The 20,609-nt window shown below is 56.1% G+C and overlaps 1 protein-coding gene across 5 annotated transcripts in view; it reads right to left on the bottom strand.

Annotated features, from left to right (window-relative positions):
• PRDM11 (PR/SET domain 11) overlaps window positions 1-20,609 on the bottom strand; it is an 83,877-nt gene that overhangs the window by 44,693 nt on the left and 18,575 nt on the right. For 4 of the 5 annotated variants that reach the window (XM_070564887.1, XM_070564885.1, XM_070564888.1 and 1 more), the window contains exons 2-4: window positions 7,832-7,956; window positions 7,410-7,513; window positions 6,559-6,821 (exon numbers count right to left, since the gene is read on the bottom strand). In XM_070564887.1, the coding sequence (XP_070420988.1) occupies window positions 6,559-6,821; window positions 7,410-7,513; window positions 7,832-7,950 (486 nt within the window). In that variant the 5' untranslated portion in view covers window positions 7,951-7,956. Of the gene's footprint in view, window positions 1-6,558; window positions 6,822-7,409; window positions 7,514-7,831; window positions 7,957-8,559; window positions 8,915-20,609 lie in introns of those variants that run through there. The other variant, XM_070564886.1, reaches the window with a different exon arrangement.

Here is a 20,609-nt window from a genome sequence, read left to right as displayed (position 1 = left end):
GAGCAATGCCATCCCACAGCATCCTTTATGGGGAGCCTGGGAAATCTGTCCAGGATCAGTACCCAGAAGGGCTGACCTCCTCAGGAGCTACCTGGAACGGTTCACGTTACGCACAGAATGTGCTGGTAGCTGACCAGACTCGCCTCTGCCCAATGACTGCCAGATTTGGACCCCCTGTAGCTAAAAGTGCATACACAGATCATTATGGTATGCATTTGTAGCCTCATTCCTGGCTCCATGTAGGGTCTCCACCATTATTTTTCTTTCTTCTCTCTCTCCCAGTTTTAATACGCTATCATATTATATTTTACGTATCCTGCTTGGCAGCCCTAAATCCCTTCTGGAACGAGACCGGGTGTAGGTGAGAAACTTAAACAGAAACCCTGGGCTGGCCTCCTCTTTCTCCCGCCTCTTCACCAAACCACACGGCTGCATGACACTCCGCAGGCGCGTCTTGCCTGCAGCATCGTCTCCAGCCCGCAGCGTCTGAGGGCAGCCTGGGCAACCCTGGCACCGATCTACAGAGTTTATAACTTCCAAGGAGGTGAGAAAGCAGAGGAAGGGGTATTTCTTTTCTGAACAGCCAGAAGTAAGTGCAAAACTCTGCCAAGGGGGAGATGAAGCTGAGACACAGAGTGGAAACGGCCATTTGGTGCATCTAAAGTCAGGCCCGGTCGCTGCATCACACTGAAGGCAGTGGGACCAGCTTTCCTCCGGGTTGAGGGGAGATGGAAGGGGGACTTGGGCAGGGCAGGAAGGATGAGTGGAACAGAGGCAACCGGGGCCGGGAGGTAGGAACAGACTCGACAAGGAAGGGAGGCAGAGAGGACTAGGAGGCAGGATGAGAGGGTGGGTGCTGGAGTCAGACTGCGCCAGCTCAGCTCCTCCGCAGCTGCTTAGCTTTGTGCAGAATGACTCACCCTGTCCAGGCCTCAGTTCTCCCAGCTGTGCAATGGGTAGAATAATATCTACTCCACACGGGCATCATTAGGATCAAATGAGATCCTGCTATAAAGTGCCGAGCACAGACCCAGACACACAGTAAGTGCTCAATAAACACTCATGGCTTTCTTATCACTAACATCACCATCATTTCTGCCGGAGTCGAGTGCACACACTGAGCAATTGTGGGAGGAAATGGATTTCGTTGGATGGGGGCCAGGGCTTTTGAAGGCGGACAGAGGTCAAGAAAGGACAACATCAAATATGGCTTTGGGACAGGATTTGACAAGTGAATGTGGTTTACTTAGGATGTGGGACTTCCGGATCCTGGTCCAAAATCAGCGCTGTGGTTCAGCCCACTTGCCCCCTCTCCCATCCTCCGGCCAACCCACTGCCTGGGCGGCCAGAGCGGCTCCTGAGCCCCGCTCGTCCCCAGTGGAGGCCCAAACACACACCCGCAGCACACACACCCCCACACTCACACGGGAGCCGCTTTCTTGAGCCATTTTGTGCATCTGTTCTCTCCCAGCCTTCAACGTCTCTCTCGCTTCTCTGGATCACAAAGGTGGAAGCCCCATGGTCCCGTGACCTCCAGCCATGTCCTGCCTGCACCCAGCCACACGCCACAGCTCAGAGGCCCTGGGAAGGAGAAATGGCACCCCACCCCGAGCCACGGGCCACGCCCACTCGACTGGTGGAGCTGGTCTATGGCCAGGCTGCAAACTCTGGGGCTTCCTATTCTGCCTTTTCTCTGGACCACAGACCCACACCAGGCTGCAAACCTGGGAAAGCCGCCCGCCTCAGAGACCCCACGCTTGCGTGGTTGGGTGGTCCCAAGGTCTAGGCTCTCATGTGGGGAGGAGCGATCCTAACAGCCTTTCCCTGGGCACGGCCCCAGATTTTCTCCCCTGAGACTTTCCCACAGGTTGAGAAGCCGTCACCTCCTCTGTGGAACTTCTACCCATCCCTCAAAATCCTACTCCAACGTGCCCAGTTAAAATCAATTCCCGTTCTGCCTGTCCTAAAGCTTCTGCAGCACTGGCCTCCAGGTCACTGGGTTGGGAACAAGCCTGCTCCCCATCCATTTGCCTTGGCCCCTGCCGCTGTCACTGGACCACAGGCTCCATTAAGAATGGGGGGTGAACCTCATGCATTCTGTTGCCCCAGAGCTCCCCGCTCAGGGCCTAGTGCTTGGGGGTCGCTCTGTCTCTGTGAGGTTGGGCTGAGTTTGAACACATAACCACCGCTCCCCCCTTAGCCACGTCTCCCATGACGGACTCCCCAAAGCCCCCTGGCATCGTGGAAGGGAGCTCTGCGCGAAGCCACCCACGGTCTACTGTGTACCAGCTGTGGGACCCAGGCTGCTGATTCAACCTCTTCAGTCTTGTGTTTCCTCATCTGACCCCGAGGAACAGCAACCTCCATCTGCAGGACCGTGGAGAGGAAGAATGTGGTATGCACCTGGCATATAATAATTGCTCCATGAGCAGCCAGACTTTTCAAACAAGCCAGCCACCCTTGCTGGCTCCCTCTCCTCACCTCCTACTCATGCCTCCATCCACAGCCATGTGGCTTCTGCCCGTGAAACTGGCCCCGTCAAGGACACCAAGAACCAGGTGCTGCCCGAGCCAAGCAGATTCTCTGTCCTCCAGCTTCTCAGCCTCTGTGGCACCGACCCCACGGCCCATCCCTCGCCAGGGCTTCACCTGCATATTTTCATCCGCGCCATCCTCCCCATCTCCAGGCATCTCCCCGCGGCTGCAGATCCACACACGTCAACGAGCGGCTGTCTGGACCTCGCCCTCTGCGTATCTCAGGCGCACGTCCATGTCTGCTCACCCCAACCTGAACTGGCCGTCTCCGTTCTCCTGGGTCTCAGGCCACCTCTCTCCAGCTCTCCGCACATTTTCTCAGATGTCCCCCCAAACACGGAAGCCTGCTGCCCTAGCTCCCTACGGCTGCCGGAACAAACTTACCACAAACACAGCCGCTTAAAGCAACACGTTTATTGTCTTACAGTTCTGGAGCGAAAGTCCTAAAATCAAGGCGTCAGCTGGGCTGGGTTCTTTCTGGAAGCTCTATGGAATGATCCGTTTCCTGGCCTTTTCCAGCTTCTAGAGGCTGCCCGCACTCCTTGGCTCCCGGCTCCTTCCTCTACCTTCAAGGCCAGCGGAAGAGCATCTTCCAGTCTTTTCTCTCTGACTCTCTTGCCTCGCTCTTATAAAGATGCTCGTCCTTACATCGGGCCCACCCCGATAAACCAATTTCTTCATCTCAAAATCCTCCATTTGACCACATCTGCGAAGTCCCTTTTGCCCTGTCACATGACCTATTCACAGCTCTCGGGGCCCAGGGTGGGGGTATCTGTGGGAGTCATTATTTGGTCTACTGTACTCAGCTCCCTCCATCCACTCCAAACCTCTAGGATAACCCTCCAGGGACAGAAAAAATGTTGACCCACCTCCTTTCCACGGCCAACGTCTCTGTCTGAACCTTCTCAGGCAACGTGGAATCTTATCTGTCCTGCCTCATCTCTACTCTATATTCAACAGTTTCTTTGGCGGGAGTCCTCCTTTTTAGGACGTTAACGTGTCTTTTACTAACAGACTCCCTTGACCCCATGTCTACCCCTAGCCATCACCTTCCTACTCCTCTCTCTCTTCCACTTCTCATCTCTAATGGATCTTCTGAGAAGTGACTATCCTGCTCACCTCCATTCTAATAAGCTTTCCGTCTCATCATCTTCTGCAGGGTTTTTTCACCACGGTCCTGTTGACAATCGAGGCCAGACCATTCTTTGCTGTAAGAGGCTGCTCTGTGCATCGTAAAAGGTTTAGCAGCACCCCTGGCCTCTGCCTCCTGGATGCCAGCAGCATACTCCCCATCCTCAGCTGTGACAACCAAAACTGTCTCCAGACACGGCCGATGTCCCGGGGGCGGGGGGGGGGGACGGGGAGCAAGTCGCCCCAGGTCGAGACCCAGTGTCTTATGGGAACCTTTCTCGCCAAAGTCACCAAGGACTTCCTGGCACTAGATCCAGTGGACGACATGAACCCTTGTTCCCTCGGCTTCTCAGCAGAATTTGACACTCTTGGTCACTCCGGCCTTCCAACCTCGCAGGCGAGCCCCCCTTCCGGGCCACTGACTGTTGAGTTTGCTGAAGCCTCAGCCCCAGACGGTCTCCACCTCTCGCCCAGCCCGTCCTCCCTGGGGGCCGCCCTCCACAGCGCCGGCCCACGGACCACCTGCGCACAGGGTGACATCTCCGAACCTGCTTTCTGAGCTCCAAATCCATGGATCTAACTGCCTACTTGACATCACCACTTGGATGTCTTGACGCCACTCCAAGCTCGACAAGTCCAAAACCCAAATCAGGATCTTCTATCACCCCCGTCCCCTTCCCGCAGCCCCCATTTCTCAGAGAAAAGCACATTCCCGGCCGGTTGGGAGGCAAAGACTGCAGGCATGTTCTTGGCATTTCCCTCTCCCTTGCTTAGGCCAATTAGCCTATTTCCAAATCAAACCTCTTTCATCTCTGAAATGGTTCACAATCCAGTTGGCTTGTCTTCACGTCTCGGCCTAGAGAACAACCCCAGCTCCCTAACTGGGGCGTGGGGAGTGGCCATCCCTTCTTGACCAAGGCCCCCTCCCCCCGCAGTTCTCCAGCCTGCAGTCAAAGTTAGCCTTTTACAACATAAATGAAAGCTTCTCATTGTTCTTAAAATAAAGAACACAAGTCCCAATTTGGCCCACTGGGCCCTATATAGCCAAGCCGCCGTCTCCTCCAGGCCTCTGTTTGCTGCATTCCAGGCACACACTGACCTTCCTCCAGTTGCTCAAACACACTGTGCTCTCTCCTGCCACAGGGCCTTTGCACACGCTGTCCCATCCATCTGGATGCCCCTCATCAATCTTCACCCGGTGGGCATTCTCTTTCTTCAATAACAGCTCAACCATTAGGAAGCCTTCCCCGACCTCTGGCCACACCACTCCCCCTGCTTGTTCACCTTGCTCCTGGCCTCGCCATCTCTCCATCGCCTTTCAGTCATAATATCATTTATTTATCTTATTCTTTGATTCATTCCATCTCCCCCACAGTAAACTCTAGGAGGGCAGGACTGACATCTGATCTGGCCCACCCTCGTATCCCCAGGGCCACCCCAGGGCCTGGCACAAGGGGACCCTGAAGAAGTGTTTACTTAATGAAGAGCAATGATTTTCCTACCCCCTCAGCCTGCCTTTCAATATTGTCCCACGTTCCCCCATCTCTGTTCAAACTGGATCCTTGAGAGTCGTCTTTGCTCTTCCTTCTTCTTCATATCTTTGAAACCCCTCTTTCTCTCTCCACAGCCCATCCACGAATGCATCCTGGAGATTCTCTCTCCTACGTCTCTCCCAGATATGCCCCCTCTAGCACCTGAGTTTAAGCCATCACGTGTTCTTACCTGAACCCCCATCCCAGCTCCCGCCTGGAATCCGGATTCTCTGCTGTGCAACCTCTGCTCAGAAGCTCAGAGGCGTCCCCTGGCCGGCGGACGGGGGACGCATGGACCCTGGCTTATGAAACGCAGTGCGATCCGGCCCCACCTCCCCCTCCTGCCAATTCCTCGTCACTCTGCCGCTCCGGCCCATCGCTGTTGCCCCACGAAGCTTCTCAGGGTTCCTCTCTCAGCTGTTCTGTCTGCACAGAGCATCTTCCCACCCTGTCCCACGACCGCTACTCACTCATCAGTTCTCAGGCTAAAGGAAATCTTGCCCAAACCCCTCACGGGGGCCAAGAACAATGACGATCGCTGATGGTCACTGTGTGCTTACGAAGGCCAAGTGCGATGCTAAGAACTTTACAGTACGGACTCATCTAATCTTCACCAAGCAGCTGTGCCTATCCTGTTACGGAACAGCCACAGAGACGTTAAATGACTCGTCCAAGGTCACATTAGATAGTAAAGAGCAAAGCTGACTGACATAACCAACTTGGGCTATGGGCCCCAAATTCCGGAGCACTACGCACGCTGCCTTCTCTGGCTGTTCCCAGAGCATCCTCTACGCCCCCTTCAGTAGCAGTTATCACACGTGTATGACTTGTTCAACGCCTGGTTCCCACCAGGCCGCCCGCACCCTCAGAGCAAGGACCGCGTCTGTCTGGTGGAAGTCTTTCCCTCCGGCAGGCACCAAGCTCAGTCACCTGGTGTTACCACTGTGTGAGCTGAATGTCACGCTCTGCACCCCCCGGTCCCCAGCTCCAAGTCCCGGGCTCCAGAGGGGGGCTGGGGGAAACCCTTGGTCCATGCCACTGCCTGGCCCGCCAGACACTCACGCAAGGATGCATGGGAAAATCGCCCTGACTTCTGCCTGGCTGGCTGCAGGGGCTCCCTGAGCCCCACCACTGATTCTGCCGACCGCCGCCTGGTGGGCTCTTCAGCATGGCCCTCAGCCACCAAGGGTCGCAGCCCCTCGGCGGGGCCAGGGGCTAGAGCAGGACCCATCCTTCACGTGCCCGGGAATGATGGCAGAAAAGCTCTTTGTCCCGGCTGGGCCAGCGCACGGCTCCCCCTGCTGGTTTCCATGCACGTTCCTCGGCACCCTCTCCCACGGAACAGCCCAGGGAACACTCACCAGCCACGAGAAGAAGCCAGTCGATTTGTCCTGGGTGGAGATCTGCCCCTCGTAGGGGCCGAAGATGTGGCCTTTGGGGATGACCTCATTGATGCATCGCACATCATTCTCCCCACTGGCTTCCTTGACCACCTCCATGCCCTGCGGGATGGTGAGGGCGGCCCGGTCTGGGATGCCCACGGGCACCGGCGTGTCGGACACAAACACTGGGGGACCGTGGTTCGGGCACTCATCCACAAAGTACTCCTGGCAGGACTCACAGACTGGGGGGACGGAAAGAGGAAAGAGAGCCTCAGAGGTGGCGAGGGGGCAGGACCTGCATGGAGGAGGCTGAGGGGCTGACGGAAGCCCACCCTGAGGACAGAGTGGGGCAGGGCAAACACCCTGCACGGGACTCTGGAGTCCCAGACCTGGATCCACCTTATCCAGCCGCGGGCCCCTGAATCCTCAGCGGCAATCGCCCATTCCCCTCCCTGGGGGCTCAAAGGCCACGTCTGCCACTGCTAAGCACACCAGCGCTCCCTTTGTCTCAAGTTTGAAAAAGCAGAAGAAAGAGCACAGCTTTGGGCTCAGAAGGGTCTGGGTTTGAATTGCGACCGCGCATCTGTGGGCCGCGGGACCCGAGGCGGCGTCCTTCACCCTCCCGCAGCCTCAGCGTCCTCACCTGGGAAATGGGACCAGTAATAGGCACCTCAGTGGCTAACGGTAAGGATTAACTGAGGCCTGGACCTGGGCAAGGAGCTGTGTGACCGGCAGCACCCATCATCCGTCTTATCGCAGAGTCCCTAAGCAGAGGCGGGGAGGGGGTGGGGAGCGGGGAGGACCCAGGCGGAGCCCCAAGCTCCACTTACACCAGAAGTCCACTTGCTGGAAGCTTTTGGGCATGATGAGGTCACGCTTCCCCTTCAGTTTCTTGGGCTCCACTTCCATGGCTGAGGGGTCTGGTCTCCTGGAGCTGCCAGGACACGGGCCCGTAGAGAAAGCAAAGAAGCCATCAGAGAGAGCCCGGTGGGCAGAGAAGCCGAAGACGTGGCCAGGAGGCCGCGGGGACGTGGGGCAGGTGGAGCGGTAGCAGTCCTGAGGCCGGAGCCCCGGCCTTCCGGGGCCACTCTGCTTGAGTTTTTCAAGAGCCTGTGCTCGCCTCTGGTCTCAGGAGCTGCTCAGGGCAGGGCAAGGGAGGTGGGCAGAGCGGGAATGCTCCCCAGGGTCGCCAGCCAACCCAGCCCAGGGAGTCCCCCCTTCTCCCTCTCCTGTCCCCACACAGGGGCCTCACCAGGGCTGGCCATACTCCTGGTCACGGAGTGGCGAGCACACCTCCGTCTTCACCACTGTCACCATGTCCCCCACGGCCGCCTTGGTCTGCGCCAGGCACTCCTTCATGTTCTCAGTCATTCTGTCCTGGGGACGCGAAGGCGGGACCAGCACAGGAAGAGGATCAAAGAGACAGGGGAAGAGGGGTGAGTGGCGGAGAGGGCAAGCAGGGGTCCCGCGGAGTCTGCTTACCCTCCCTGCCATCCCCAGAGGAAGCTCTTGAGAACACAGACAACAAAAACAGCTGTAGCCTGGCCAAGAGGAAATGCCATTTCTATCCCGGGCTGGTCCTGGGGACGACTGGAGCCACCAGCCCCGTAGGGTCAGGGGTCCGGGGCAGCTCAGGCCAGGAGGCAGGGCTGGGTGGCACAGCCTGGACTCCAGGAGCAAAGCGCAAACGGGATGGGGAACCCACAGGAGCCACAGCCCAAAACTCTGCAATGGGGAGCAGGGCCCCGATCGAGTCAAGCCCAGCTGGGGCCAAGGGGGGCGGGCGGATGAAATGGAGCCCTCAGCGCCCGGCTGCGCAGCCCCTCACCAGGAGGCTGCCAGGGAATGCAGCCAGGCCCGCTTTGCCAGCTCAGAGCAGGTACAGGCGGGGCCTGGGGGTCCTGGTGTGGGCCGGCGCGCCAGCCCTGACTCCCAGCCCCACCCCGCTCTCTAGGGGAGTCCTCCCCGCCCGCCGCTTACCGCCCTCCTCCACCACCGCGCAGGGCTTCAGCCCCTCCCTCGGCACCCCTGGGTCCTCATGCCAAGCCCGGGGACACTCTTCGGGCCAGGGCAGCGCCCAGCTCGGGCTGGGATCGCGCTCGGCCCCTGGACTGGGCGAGCAGCATGTGTGACTCACTACCCAGGGCCCCGCTGGCCACACCCCTGCTCCTCGGCTAATCAGCCCCCTGCTCCCCACCGGGGCCCCAAAGCCGGCGGCGGCTGGGAGGGGTGTGGGGAAACAGGACGGCCTGCCCCCTCCTCCGAGCCGGCGGGGACGGGGGCGCGCGGAGGGGGGCGCGGGCTGCCCGGGCCGGCCGAGCCGCTCCGCCCCAGCCCCCGGGCGCCCCCGGCCCCCGGAGCCCACGGGTCGTCCCGGCCGGGGTCCGGCGGCGAAAGTGTGAGCTCGTGCGATCGGGCCAGGGCGGCGCACCGGCCGCGCGCAGGGGCGGCGCTGGGGGCCGGGGAGGGCGCGGGCTCGCTCTCTCCCTCTCACCAACCTTCCCGGCGGGGAGCTCCCTGCCCTGCCCTGCCCGCCCGGCCCGCCCCCCTGCCCAGCGCCCGCCCCCCGCCCGCCAGGCCCGGCATTCCTTGCGGGGGCATGTGGCTTCTTGCCGGCCCCGGGGGCACGCAGTTGGCTGGCGGCCGGGAGGGGGGCGCGCGGGGAGCGGGAGGGAGCGAGCGGCCGGGAGGGGGCCCCGCCGGGGAGGCATTCCAGCCCCTCCCGCGGGGCTCGGCCCTCACGCGGGCCGGGGGGCGCCGGGCGGGCGTCTGGGGTGGGCGATAGCGCCGGGAGGCGGGGGTCGGAGCAGGTCTGCGAAATGCGCGAGCGGCCCCCGCGCGCCCTCCCGGCCTCTGCAGCCCGCTCGGCACGGCTGCAGCGCGGCCTGCGGCGCGAGCGGAGCGGCACCCGAGCCTCCGGCTGCGCCCCGCGCGCGCCCCCTGCCCCATCGGCGCGGCCCGGGCTGCGGAGCCGGCGGCGGCAGCTCGCCTGCGCCCTGGCCACGGGGTGCGAGCAGGGGCTCCGCGCGCGGTGCCTGGCCGACCTCATGGCCAATGGGATGGCCCCCAGCCACCCGTGAGGGCGCAGGGCTTGGGGGTCACCTAGGCAGGAACCTAGGGCTGGCAGATGTCAAGTGACTTGCTCAAGGTCACGCGGTCCATTCCTGGGGAGGTGTGCACTGGAGCCTGGGCCCCCTCTGAGTCAGCTGGAAACGGGAGAACCCCCAACTTCAAGCGTTGTGTTTCTGGCTGGTTTACCTCCTTGTCACACCCTCAGCGCAGTCCTTTTCCAGAAGGATCACCGCCACAGTCACGCTGGGGGGAGTTCAGGCCTCAGCCCACATGTCCAGCTGCCAGATGGGGGCCAGACCCAGTGGATCTGCTGTACCTTTGTCCTGAGAAGCGCTTCTCACTTGGATGGGCGACATCACACACAACACATCCCGAGGCAGTTAGGTCTAGTGGTTAGGGGCCTGGGCCCTGGAGTCGCACTGACTGCAGTCAAGTCCCACTAGTTAGCCATGTGACCCTGAGCAGGTGTTCAGGACTGAAAGTTTGTGTCCCCCGTCCCCCACCCCCACCCCCCCCAATTCATATGCTGATGCCCTGACCCCCAGTGTGCCTGTATTTGGAGAAGGGCCTGTGAGAGGTGTTAAAGGTTAAGTGAGGTCATAAGGGTGGGGCCCTCAGCCAATAGGGCTGGTGCCCTTTTAAGAAGGCGAAGAGACAGAACCAGCCAGCACCTTGATCTTGGACCTCCCAGCCTCCAGAGCTGAGAGAAATCACTGTCTGTGCTTGAAGCCCCCGTCTGTGGCCTTTTGTGGTGGCAGCCTGAGCTCGCTGACTAAGACAGCAGGTTATATAACTTCTCTGTGCTCCCGTTTCTCCATCCGGAAAATGCGGCAAATGTTAGATCCTATCGCAGACTTTGCTATATGAAAGCGACAGCGATGACTTTGGAGGGGCTGCACATCCCCCCAAGGAAGCTGATAGGACGGGGCTGTGAGGGACCTCATTAAGGAGTGGCTTTGCATTCTCTCAGTTAGACTGCATTTATTTTTTAAAAGTCAATCATTGGCAGGCTCTGGCACTGTATTAGAAACAGCCTGGGACCATTTTGCACCGGGCTCCCTGCTCTGGCCCCTCTGCCCTCCGCCAGCCCTGCCTGTCTGCCACGCTCCACCCTGACTTGGGGCTCTGCACTTGCTGTGCCCTCTGCCAGCAGCACACCTGGAAAACTCCTACCCATCCCTCGGCGCCCCCTATGCGCCACTCCAAAATGCTCCCTCCAGCCCCCTGTCTCTTTCCTCATGGCACTTGTCACTCTTGAAACAGTCTGTTGTTAGCTTAACTGTTTGATTAATATCTGTTTCCCATAATAGATTATAACTCCCAAAGGCCAGGGGGCTGGTGCTTTTGCTCAATATTAAATTGCTGGCACTTGAAACAGTGCCTGGCACCAGGGCAGAATGTTAGAAAGACAAGCAAGGCGCCAGGCACGAAGCTTAAGGAGGCACCCACTCTCAGGGTCGTGCATGCGCAGAAGTGGCACCTGGGAGTGAGCGCCTCCTTAAATTTTGCACCCGCGGTGCCTTCCCTGCCTTTCCCTGGCCTCAGTCTTGCCTAGCACCTAGTATATGCTCAATAAATATTTGCCAAATGAATTTGTGACCAAATGACACAGGTCTGAATTCTCTGGCCCCTCTGATATGTCCTGCTGGCACGTTGAGAATCTGCACTCTAAGAGAAACCTCAGAAGGGGAGAACGGGTGGCGGGGCTGAGCGCTCCTGGGGGCCCGGTGATCTCTGCCAAGCAAGGCGAGTGGCCAGGTGGGTGAGGCTGGCACAAGGGCAGAGGGGGGGCCGTGGGGAGCAGGGTAGAATCAGACTCTTGAGGTGGCATCCGATAGTAAGGTGAATACGGTGTAACATACAAGCTGTGTGACCACGGGCACGTCGAACAACCTCTCTAGGCCTCCATGTCTTCCTGGGTAACAAAGAAATCATCGTAATTGCCAGGTTAACCCCACAAGGAATAAATGAGATAAAGGCTGTGGCAAGGCCCTTCGAAGAGCCACGTTCTGTGGGTTTACGAGGGATATTAATGTTAAACTGACTGCCCGGAGGCAAGGGGGTGAGCAAGAAGAGGGGAGAGGGGAGAGAGGATGGAGGGAACAACGACTAAAAAGTGGGGACGGGAAGGAGGGCAAAGCAGGCAATAGAAACAGAATAAAGGATGGAAGGGAAGAGGGAGAGAAGAGAGGAAAGGGCACAGAAAAAAGCAGATGAGAAGGAAAAGGGAGACAGAGAGAGGGAGAGATGGAGGGAAAAAGGAACCCAGACATTTTTCTAAGTTCTTAAATGGTCCCAGGAAAACCATCCCCTTCTGGGAAAAGCATTCACTTGCATCCCGGAGCAGAGGTGTCTCCAGGCCACTTCCTTTCACATCTTATTTTTTCAGTTACATTCCACCTTCATCGCATAAAAGAATGGAGATGATTTATAACAGACGCGTACTCAACAGGGCAGTTGAACAACCAGAGACCAGATGGAGAAAGAGTGACGCCAATTATACCATGCATCTGTTGCAAGATGGCTAGTGGTTTAGCTTTTCATTCAGTTCCGAGCCTCCTGGCAGCCAAAGCAAAAAGGGAAACATGATGGGTTACAGAATTCCCATTATTTGACAGCTGTTTATTGACTGTCTGCACAATTAAGTCCTCTCCATTCCTGGAGGAGTCCAGCTGCCTGGAGAACCAGGACAAGCCTCACTTACACGGCTGATGTGCTTACAACTCCTTTCTGTATCTGCAGTGAAGGCTGCAGGGGCAAAGAGGGAGAAGATAGGATGGGGCAGGACCAAATGAACTTCCGTTTGGGAAGAAAGAGAGAACACGGGCCTATGTCCTTCCTGCGGTCCATCTCGGCGGGCACTGAAAGGCCTCAGCCAGGGGAAGCTCCAGCCACCGCCTCTGCAGACTGCTCGGGCCCTGCTTGCCCAGTGAGGGACATGGGGGAGGGGTGGGCAGCAGGCCTCCTGGAGGGCTACAAGCTGCTGGCAATGCTCCCTCTCAGCTGGCTCCTCCGAGTCTGCACATGCAGAGATTAGGCATGTTGCGAACCCAGCAATGAGATGCAAACCCAAGAGGAGGGGCAGCATGCAGCTCAGGAGCCTGCAGCTCTGTTTTCACCCTTGGCAGCGTGCCAGGGGCCTGGAATGCCCAGCAGCCACCGTGGCCAGGGGACTGCCAGTCTGTGCCCACTCGGTTTCCCGAGAGGCTGGCACCGTGAGAGTGTGGCAGGTCTGCTCCGGGACCACCGCAGCATCCTCTGCCGTCCCCTCTGATAACAAAGGCACAGGGGATGAGGGGGCAGACCCAAGTCACACGGTGACCTGGGCTGGGTATCCTCAGCCCTGGCTCTCAGTCCTGGCAGGGCCACAAACTTTTTAGATGACCCTGAGCAGGTGCTTGCTTTGCTCGGAGCCTCAGTTTCCCCTTCCTGAAAAAGAAAAGATCCAACATGGTTCTTAACAGTAAACCATGAGGGTAATGAGGAGAGCGCTTGGAATTATGACGGGAAGCTGCTGAATTTACATGCCCAGCACCACTGCTCAGAGAGAGAATGAACTGCACGCCTTGAGATTGATGAACTTATGTAGATACTTTAGTGATGAACGAAAGATACATTTATAAAAAGTGTCCTGAATTCATAGAAGCCCTATGTCACCGTGTGTTTTGTTAATCGGCTGATACCAGCACAGCCACTTACAAGCTATGTAACCTTGGGAAAATTAACAGACCACTCCCACCTCAGTTTCCCCATCCGTCCAATGGGCGTCATATCAGAACCCGCCTCACAGGGCTGTTTTGCATGGCATAAGTCCTGGCATATAACAAGCACTCTATAAATATTAGTTATTATCATTCATTGTATTTATTATTTTAAAAGTCCAGCAGACGTCAGGCGGGCATGTTGGTGAGAACTTTTTGACATTTAAAAGAGGGCCTCACAAGGGGGCTGGCCCCGTGGCCGAGTGGTTAAGTTCGCACGCTCCGCTGCAGGCAGCCCAGTGTTTCGTTGGTTCGAATCCTGGGCGCGGACATGGCACTGCTCATCAAACCAGGCTGAGGCAGCGTCCCACATGCCACAACTAGAAGGACCCACAACGAAGAATACACAACTATGTACTGCGGGGCTTTGGGGAGAAAAAGGAAAAATAAAACCTTAAAAAAAAAAAAAAAAAAAGAGGGCCTCACAAGCAGCGAACATCCTTAATAGAAAAACACTTTTAATAACTCCAGACTATAAAGATGCTCATCCGAATAGAAAAAGTGGAAAATAACCCAAAAAAGCAGTTTGCAAAAGAAGAAAGACTAATGGCCAACCTGCTTTATGGAAATCTGCAAAACTTTAATATTCAAATAGATATAAATTAAACAGATAAATATCATTTTTGCTCTATTAAATTGGCGAAGATTAAAAATTTTGACACTAATCAGAGCTGGCAAGAGTGGAGGGGAAAACCCTCCTACGCTACTGGTTGGAATATAAATTGGTGTAACCTTTCTGGAGGGCAATTTGGCAACACGTATCAAAAGGCTTGAAATGAACAAAACGTTGGGAGGAGCAATCCCCAGTCTAGGGATTTATCTTAAAGACATCATTAAGTTGTATGCAAAGATTTACCCACAAGGCTGTGCTCTGCAATGCTATTTAGTGGCAAAAACTAGGGAAGGACTTAAACTTCGATGACAAGAGAGAAGTTAATAGAGAGCATACAATGAAACATTAGACAGCAATCAACAAGGCTTTAGAACACTTTTTGACATGGAAACACATGCTCAACATATTGTTAAAGAAAAGTGAAAGTTATTGGTAAATGAAGAAAGCCAATTTGAAAAGGCTACATGCTATATGATTCCAACTCTATGACATCCTGGAAAAGGCAAAACTGCGGAGACAATAAAAAGATCAGTGGGTGCCAGGGGTTAAAGAAAGGGAGGGGCGAACAGGCAGACTCAGAGGACGTTCAGGGCAGTGAAATGACTCTGTGTGATGCTGGAATGGTGACACACGTCATCACACATTTGTCCAAACCCATAGAATGTGCGACACCAAGACTGAGCCCTCATGCAAACTATGGACTTTGCGTGATAATGACTGGGTTCATCGATCGTAACAAATGTACCGCTGTGGTGTGGATGTCCACAGTGGGGAAGATTGGGAGGGGATAAATGGGAACTCTCCGTACTTTCCGCTCGATTTTGCTGTGAACCTAAAACTGCTCTAAAAGATAAAGTCTAGTTGTTACAAACGAAAGTTGTGAAAAGATGGATACAAAACGATTCCACTAAAAAAAATATATGTATATGTATAGCTATACGGATTTGAGCACACAGTAGGAGAGGATACATTTTGAGATATCAGTAGTGGTTAGTTGGGGGGTTATGTTAAAGAGAGTTTCTGCTTTCTTCTTTTTGCTTATGAGAAAAAAACGTCAGGCCAGTTTGGTGGCACAGTGGTTAAGTTTGCGCACATTCCACTTCAGCGGCCCAGGGTTTGCAGGTTCGGATCCTGAGCGCAGACCTACACACTGGTATCAAGCCATGCTGTGGTGGCATCCCTCATAAAATAGAGGAAGACTGGCACAGATGTCAGCTCAGTGACAATTTTCCTCAAGCAAAAAGAGGAAGATTGGCAACAGATGTTAGCTCAGGGCCAATCTTCCTCACCAAAAAAAAAAAAAGTCACTTAAAAATTCTTTAAAGGAACTCTTCATACTCATTTGGTTTAGAAATTGCTAGAGAAGATAATATCTAAGATCCTTCCATCTTTACCCACTTGTCATTAGACGCTAAGATCCAGCCAATTAGTTCGGAGGAAGGAGGACTCCAAATTAAAGACTGAAGACCAGGCGTAGAAGTGGCACATTATGCACGTTTGAAGAATGAATGAATCAATCAATTGACCAATTGATCAATTAGGGCCCCAATCTTTCCACCACGAAGCATCTCTGTTTTTAATTTTTTTTTCTGACTCCCATTCTGGAAGATTTTGTCTACTGAACATACTGCACACATTGTATAATAATTCATTCATTTTCCCAGTTTTCCCTACCCACAGAGGTTATGTGGTGACGAGAGTTAACACGTAGATTAGTTGTTATCATCTGAAGCAAAAGCAAAGAAATCTGGCACTCGTTCACTTGCCCTGCTGACTATAGAGAACAGTATGACATTCACGACACTTCTTTATATCTAAGAAATGGCTCGGTGGGTAGGAAACTATGCAGCAATGGGACTCAGCGACAGCTACATGCTATAGTATGGATGAGTCACAATGCTGAGAAAAGGAACGAGACCCTTAAGAGTACATATTGTATCATTCAATTCACATATAGTTAGAAATATAGGGCCAGCCCTGGTGTTCTAGTGGTTAAGTTTGGCGCGCTCCGCTTTGGCACCCCAGGTTGGGTTCCCAGGCATGGACCTACACTGTTTGTCTGTCAGTGGCCATGCTGTGCCGGTGGCTCACATATGAAAAGAGGAAGATTGGCAACAGATGTTAGCTCCAGGCAAATCTTCCTCAGCAAAAAAAAAAATAAATAAATAAAAGGGCAAAACTACAATGTTAGAGGCGTTAGTGGTTATCCTTGGGAATAAGTAGAAAGGAGCAGGAAATGGAGTTCTGGGGTGCCGGTCATGCTTCATTTCTCGATCCGAGTGCTGGCCCCATGGGCGTGTTAAGTTTGGACAAGTACACTGAGTGGTGCTTTTATAACACGTGCATTTTTCTATATGTACTGATCTGTTAATAAAAACAAAGAAAAAATCCTACAGGGGCCCTAGGGGCAAGGAAGTCCCCTGTGGGGCCCTCCGACCCCATCCAGCCCCTGATCTTGCAGCTGGGGAAAGTGGGGTCCAGCCAGTTGAGGCTCCTGCCCCGGTCACGGCCGATCGGGTTTCAGACTTTCACGTGCACAGCGGTTTCCACTGAGCATCAGCCGCACAGCTGGCCGGGGCGAGGAGCACATTCTCCCAAGGTGCTTCCTCCCGCAGAACCTTTGAAAGCGAACGCGCTGACTCCACCATCGAGAGACGTCGATAAGACGCTGGAGGCAAGCGAGTAAAGGCTCGAAAGTCGAGTGAGCATCCTTTTGACGTGCAGCTTCTCACAGTGGACACTGCTGGTCGCTTGGCTGGATCCTGTTCCCCTTTCCTCCCCACGAACAGAACTGGCCTTTGCTCGGGTGCCAACCTCCCTCCTAGGACCCCTCCCCCGGCCCCCCGAGATTCAGGGAAAGCGGGGCCACCCTCGGGAGAAAGCACGCAGCCACTGTTGCAAATGGCGGCCGTGTCCTGAAGAGGAAGAGGCTAGGAGAGCGGAGCAGAAGGAAGGTGTGGTACAGCGACAAATATATTTGGTCTTTGTCCCCGGTTCCTGGCACGGAGCTCCTTAAACCCTTGGAATTTCCCAAGAAATAGGAGTGCCTTTCGCTATTCACAGGAGCCCCTTCCATCACACCTGGGTTTACGCTAAGGAGCTGGCTGAGGATGGGCCCCACATAGGTCAGGATGGGGCTGCTCGCCAGACAGACTGCGGGATTAGGAGCTCGGAAGTTTCATCCTCACCCTCTGATCTCCGGGGAGCGGAGGGGCCTGGAGCTGAGCTCTAGAAGAATTCTTAGCTTCCCAGCTGGTGGACACATCGAGGTGCCAGGAGGGTGGCGCACGAGGAGACAGCTGAGGGCCCTGACCCCTCTCTCCACACCTTGTCCAGGGGCCTCTTCATAGGCTGTTCCTGGGGGTCCCGATGGTGTATCCTTGATGCTAAACCAATCACAGCAAGGAAAGCATCTTCCTGAGTTCCATGAGTCATTCTAGCAGATTCTAGAACCCGAGGAGGGGCTGGCGGGAATTCCTGATTTGTTTGGGTCGGAAGTACGGGTGGCCCAGGACTTGCGACTGGCGTCTGAAGTGGGGACGGTGCTGTGGAACCAAGTCCTTCCTGTTACTCTTCTTTTGACTCCAGCCGGCCCAGGACGGGGTTTCTGCTACGTGCGGCCATGGTCATCCTCCCTGGTGCCACCCACCGCGGGTCCACTCCGTGGGTCCAGAACTCTGGTGGTGCCTCCATAAACCGTCCACCTCGATGGCACCTTGGCCTACAAAGGGACAAATCGGGTAGGCCGGCAGCATCTCCCCGAGGCCACCCCTCTCCCCTAAGCGGGAGACCTGACCGGAAGCTAGCACCTGAGCACACCCCCTCCCACGCTGCTGGGGGGCCCGCACGCTGGTGCGCATGTGCAGAGCCGTTGTGCCCTGGGAACCTTCCAAAAATGCAGGTGCCCTTCAATCCTGCCACTTCACTTCCAGGAATTCCTCCACGACACGTGTGTGAGCGTATGCAATTGCAGCAGTCTGCAACGGCCAGACTGGAAACAACCCGCGTGTCCATCCGGAGGCGTGGCCACACCACAGGTGGCTGTTTCAGAGAAGGAGGTGAGGGAAGAAAGCCCCCACCTCCTCCTCGGCCAGCGCCCTGGAGCCACCTCTCCCTCCGGCGTGGAGGGCTGCGGGGGTGGCCGAGGGGGCTGTGGGGGCAGCCTGGCCCGCGCTCCCTGCTCGCGCTCTGTCCTGCTGCCCAGTCTGCGCCTCGCAGGCAGGGGGACCCGTCACAACCTAAGTCAGAGCAAACGGAGCCCCATCTCACGCGGAGCAAAGAGCAAAGCTCTCCAGGGGCGCAGCAGCCCACGCCTGCCCCCTTTGCTCCGAGCCCTCATCTCCCATTGCCCCCTCACTCCCAACGACCCACAGCGGCTGCCGCGCTCAGCCTGCAACATGGCACGCTCTGTCTCGAGCCTTTGCACTGGCTGTTCCTCTGCCTGGAATGCTGTTCCCCCAGACACCCGCAGGGCCTTCCCCCAAGGTCACGTTCTCTGGCCTCCTCTATAAAATTGCAACACCCTTCCGCTTTCTCCCCCACCTTCCTCGCTTTATTTTCCCTCCTGGGCACCACTCACCATCAAATTGAGGTAGCACTCATTTGTGTCCTTGGCTGGCTGTCTCCCCAGCTAGAACATAAACTCCAGAAGACAGAGCGGTTTATCTGTTTGGTCCGTGGCTGTACCCTCTGCCGCCAGAACCATGCCTGGCACACGGTCAGCACACAATCCACATTTGCTAAATGGATTATGTGATTAGTGGCGAAAACAAAATCGAGGTAAAGAACAGTATCTGTAACTTGAGAGGCGGCAGAAAATGTGGCTGAGAGCATGGATACCGGGGCAGGGCTGCCTACATTCAACTTCCAACTGTATCACTTAGCGCTGTGTGATGTCGGGGGAGTTCCCTAACTTCTCTGTGCCTGGGGATATTAACAGCACCTACCTGGTAAGGCTGCTATGAGGATTAAATGAGTTAATATTTGTAATATACCTAGAATGGCGTCCGACACAAAAGCGAGTAAGCTATGTAAACATGCCACATTTTAATGAAATAAAGAGGACACACACACTTGTCTGTGCTCATGTATGCACAGAACAGCTCCGGGCTGTGACAGCTGCTGCTCCCAGGATTGACGGCTGGGGGAGGAGAGGGGCTTCCTTCTCATGGAATTTTATGCCAGATGCATGCTTTTCTGATTTTACAAATATATTGGTAAAGCCCAGGAGTTCTGAATCGTTTTGGCTGGGCGCTGGCTCCATGGAAGTTTTATACTCCTCTATCTAGCTTTTCTGCATAATAAAAAGTAAAAAAAAATACGTCTTCAAATTACTAGATGAAAACATAAGACCCCCCCCCACACACACCCCCCCCCCCCCCCCCGCTGCCCTGACACCTCCCCGCCCCCAGGATGCCAGGGAGTGGAGCAGGAGGCCAGGAGACAGCAGGGGTGGGGAAGGGCTCCCCCCAAGCACCTGCTGTCCCCGTGGCAGGGGCCCCTGAGGTCCAAATAAATTCCCCAAGGCCAACCTGGCTCCAGGATTCCAGGCACCAAGCTGAGCAGAGCCAAATAAGGCCTGGGGAGCAGGGGTGTGCACCCGTGGGGGGCAGGGGCGGGCTGCCAGCCGTGTGGGCTCTCTGGGCACAGGGTACCGGGGCACAGGGAGGCCACTGTTGCAGACGACCAAGGGGGCGGGTGGGAAGGTGGTGAGTGCAACAGGCCTGGATGAGTAGATTCTTCTCAGGAAAGCTGCCATCCTGCACTGACCGCTCACGGGAGCCTGGGGGCCCCCACACAGCCTCCGGTTGCCTCGGCTCCTGATGCTGATGCAGAAGGTGGGAATTTGAACCGTCTGCCCCCACGTCACGCCCGTGGCTCTGCAGGGGTAGGGCTGGGTGAAGTGTGCTCGCCCCTCTTACTGCCTCTTCCAGGCAGTCAGAGCTGAAAGGGTGTGCCCAGAACGCCTGGTCCAAGGCCCTGCTTTCTAGCTGAGGAAACAGGCCCAGAGGGGCAGTCCCTTGCTCAAGGCCTCCCAGAGGAAGGCGGTGGGAGATGCGAACCCCGCCAGCAGTCTGTGCTCGGCAGCCCCTCCCCCAGTGCCTGGTCTGCTGCCCCGCTCCAGGATGCTCAGCACATTCTCACCCCCACACACCTCCTGACCCACAGAGCTGGAGCCTCTGTGGAGGGAGGTAGGACCTGGGGAAACACCACGTGGTGTTTTAGCTACAAGGAAAGGGGTCTCGCCGTCTACACCACGAGTCCAGAGGGGAAGGACTGTGGAGGGAGGGCCGCAGCATGGGCCTGGGGCCAGCTCAGCAGCCCCAGCCCCTGGCCTGCCCTCTGTGGTCCGCTTCTCCTCCCTGCCTCGCTGTTCCATCCTGCCCCTGCCACTCCCACTGGCTGTTTACTCGCCCAGAATCTCGGGATTCAGAGAAATCTCAAAAGTCACCCACATCCTTGCTTCTCGAGGCATGGGCCATGCACCGGCAGGGTCAGCATCCCACGGTGAACTCCACCCTACACCTCCCAAATCAGTCTCCCTAAGAAAAGGAGAGCCCAGGTGATTTGCATGCATGGGAGAG

The sequence above is a fragment of the Equus przewalskii genome, chromosome 11, assembly GCF_037783145.1.
Source record: "Equus przewalskii isolate Varuska chromosome 11, EquPr2, whole genome shotgun sequence".
In the NCBI taxonomy this organism is placed as follows: Eukaryota; Metazoa; Chordata; class Mammalia; order Perissodactyla; family Equidae; genus Equus; species Equus przewalskii.
The sequence above is the reverse complement of the archived record's forward strand: the minus strand, read 5'-3'. Positions and strand labels throughout refer to the sequence as shown.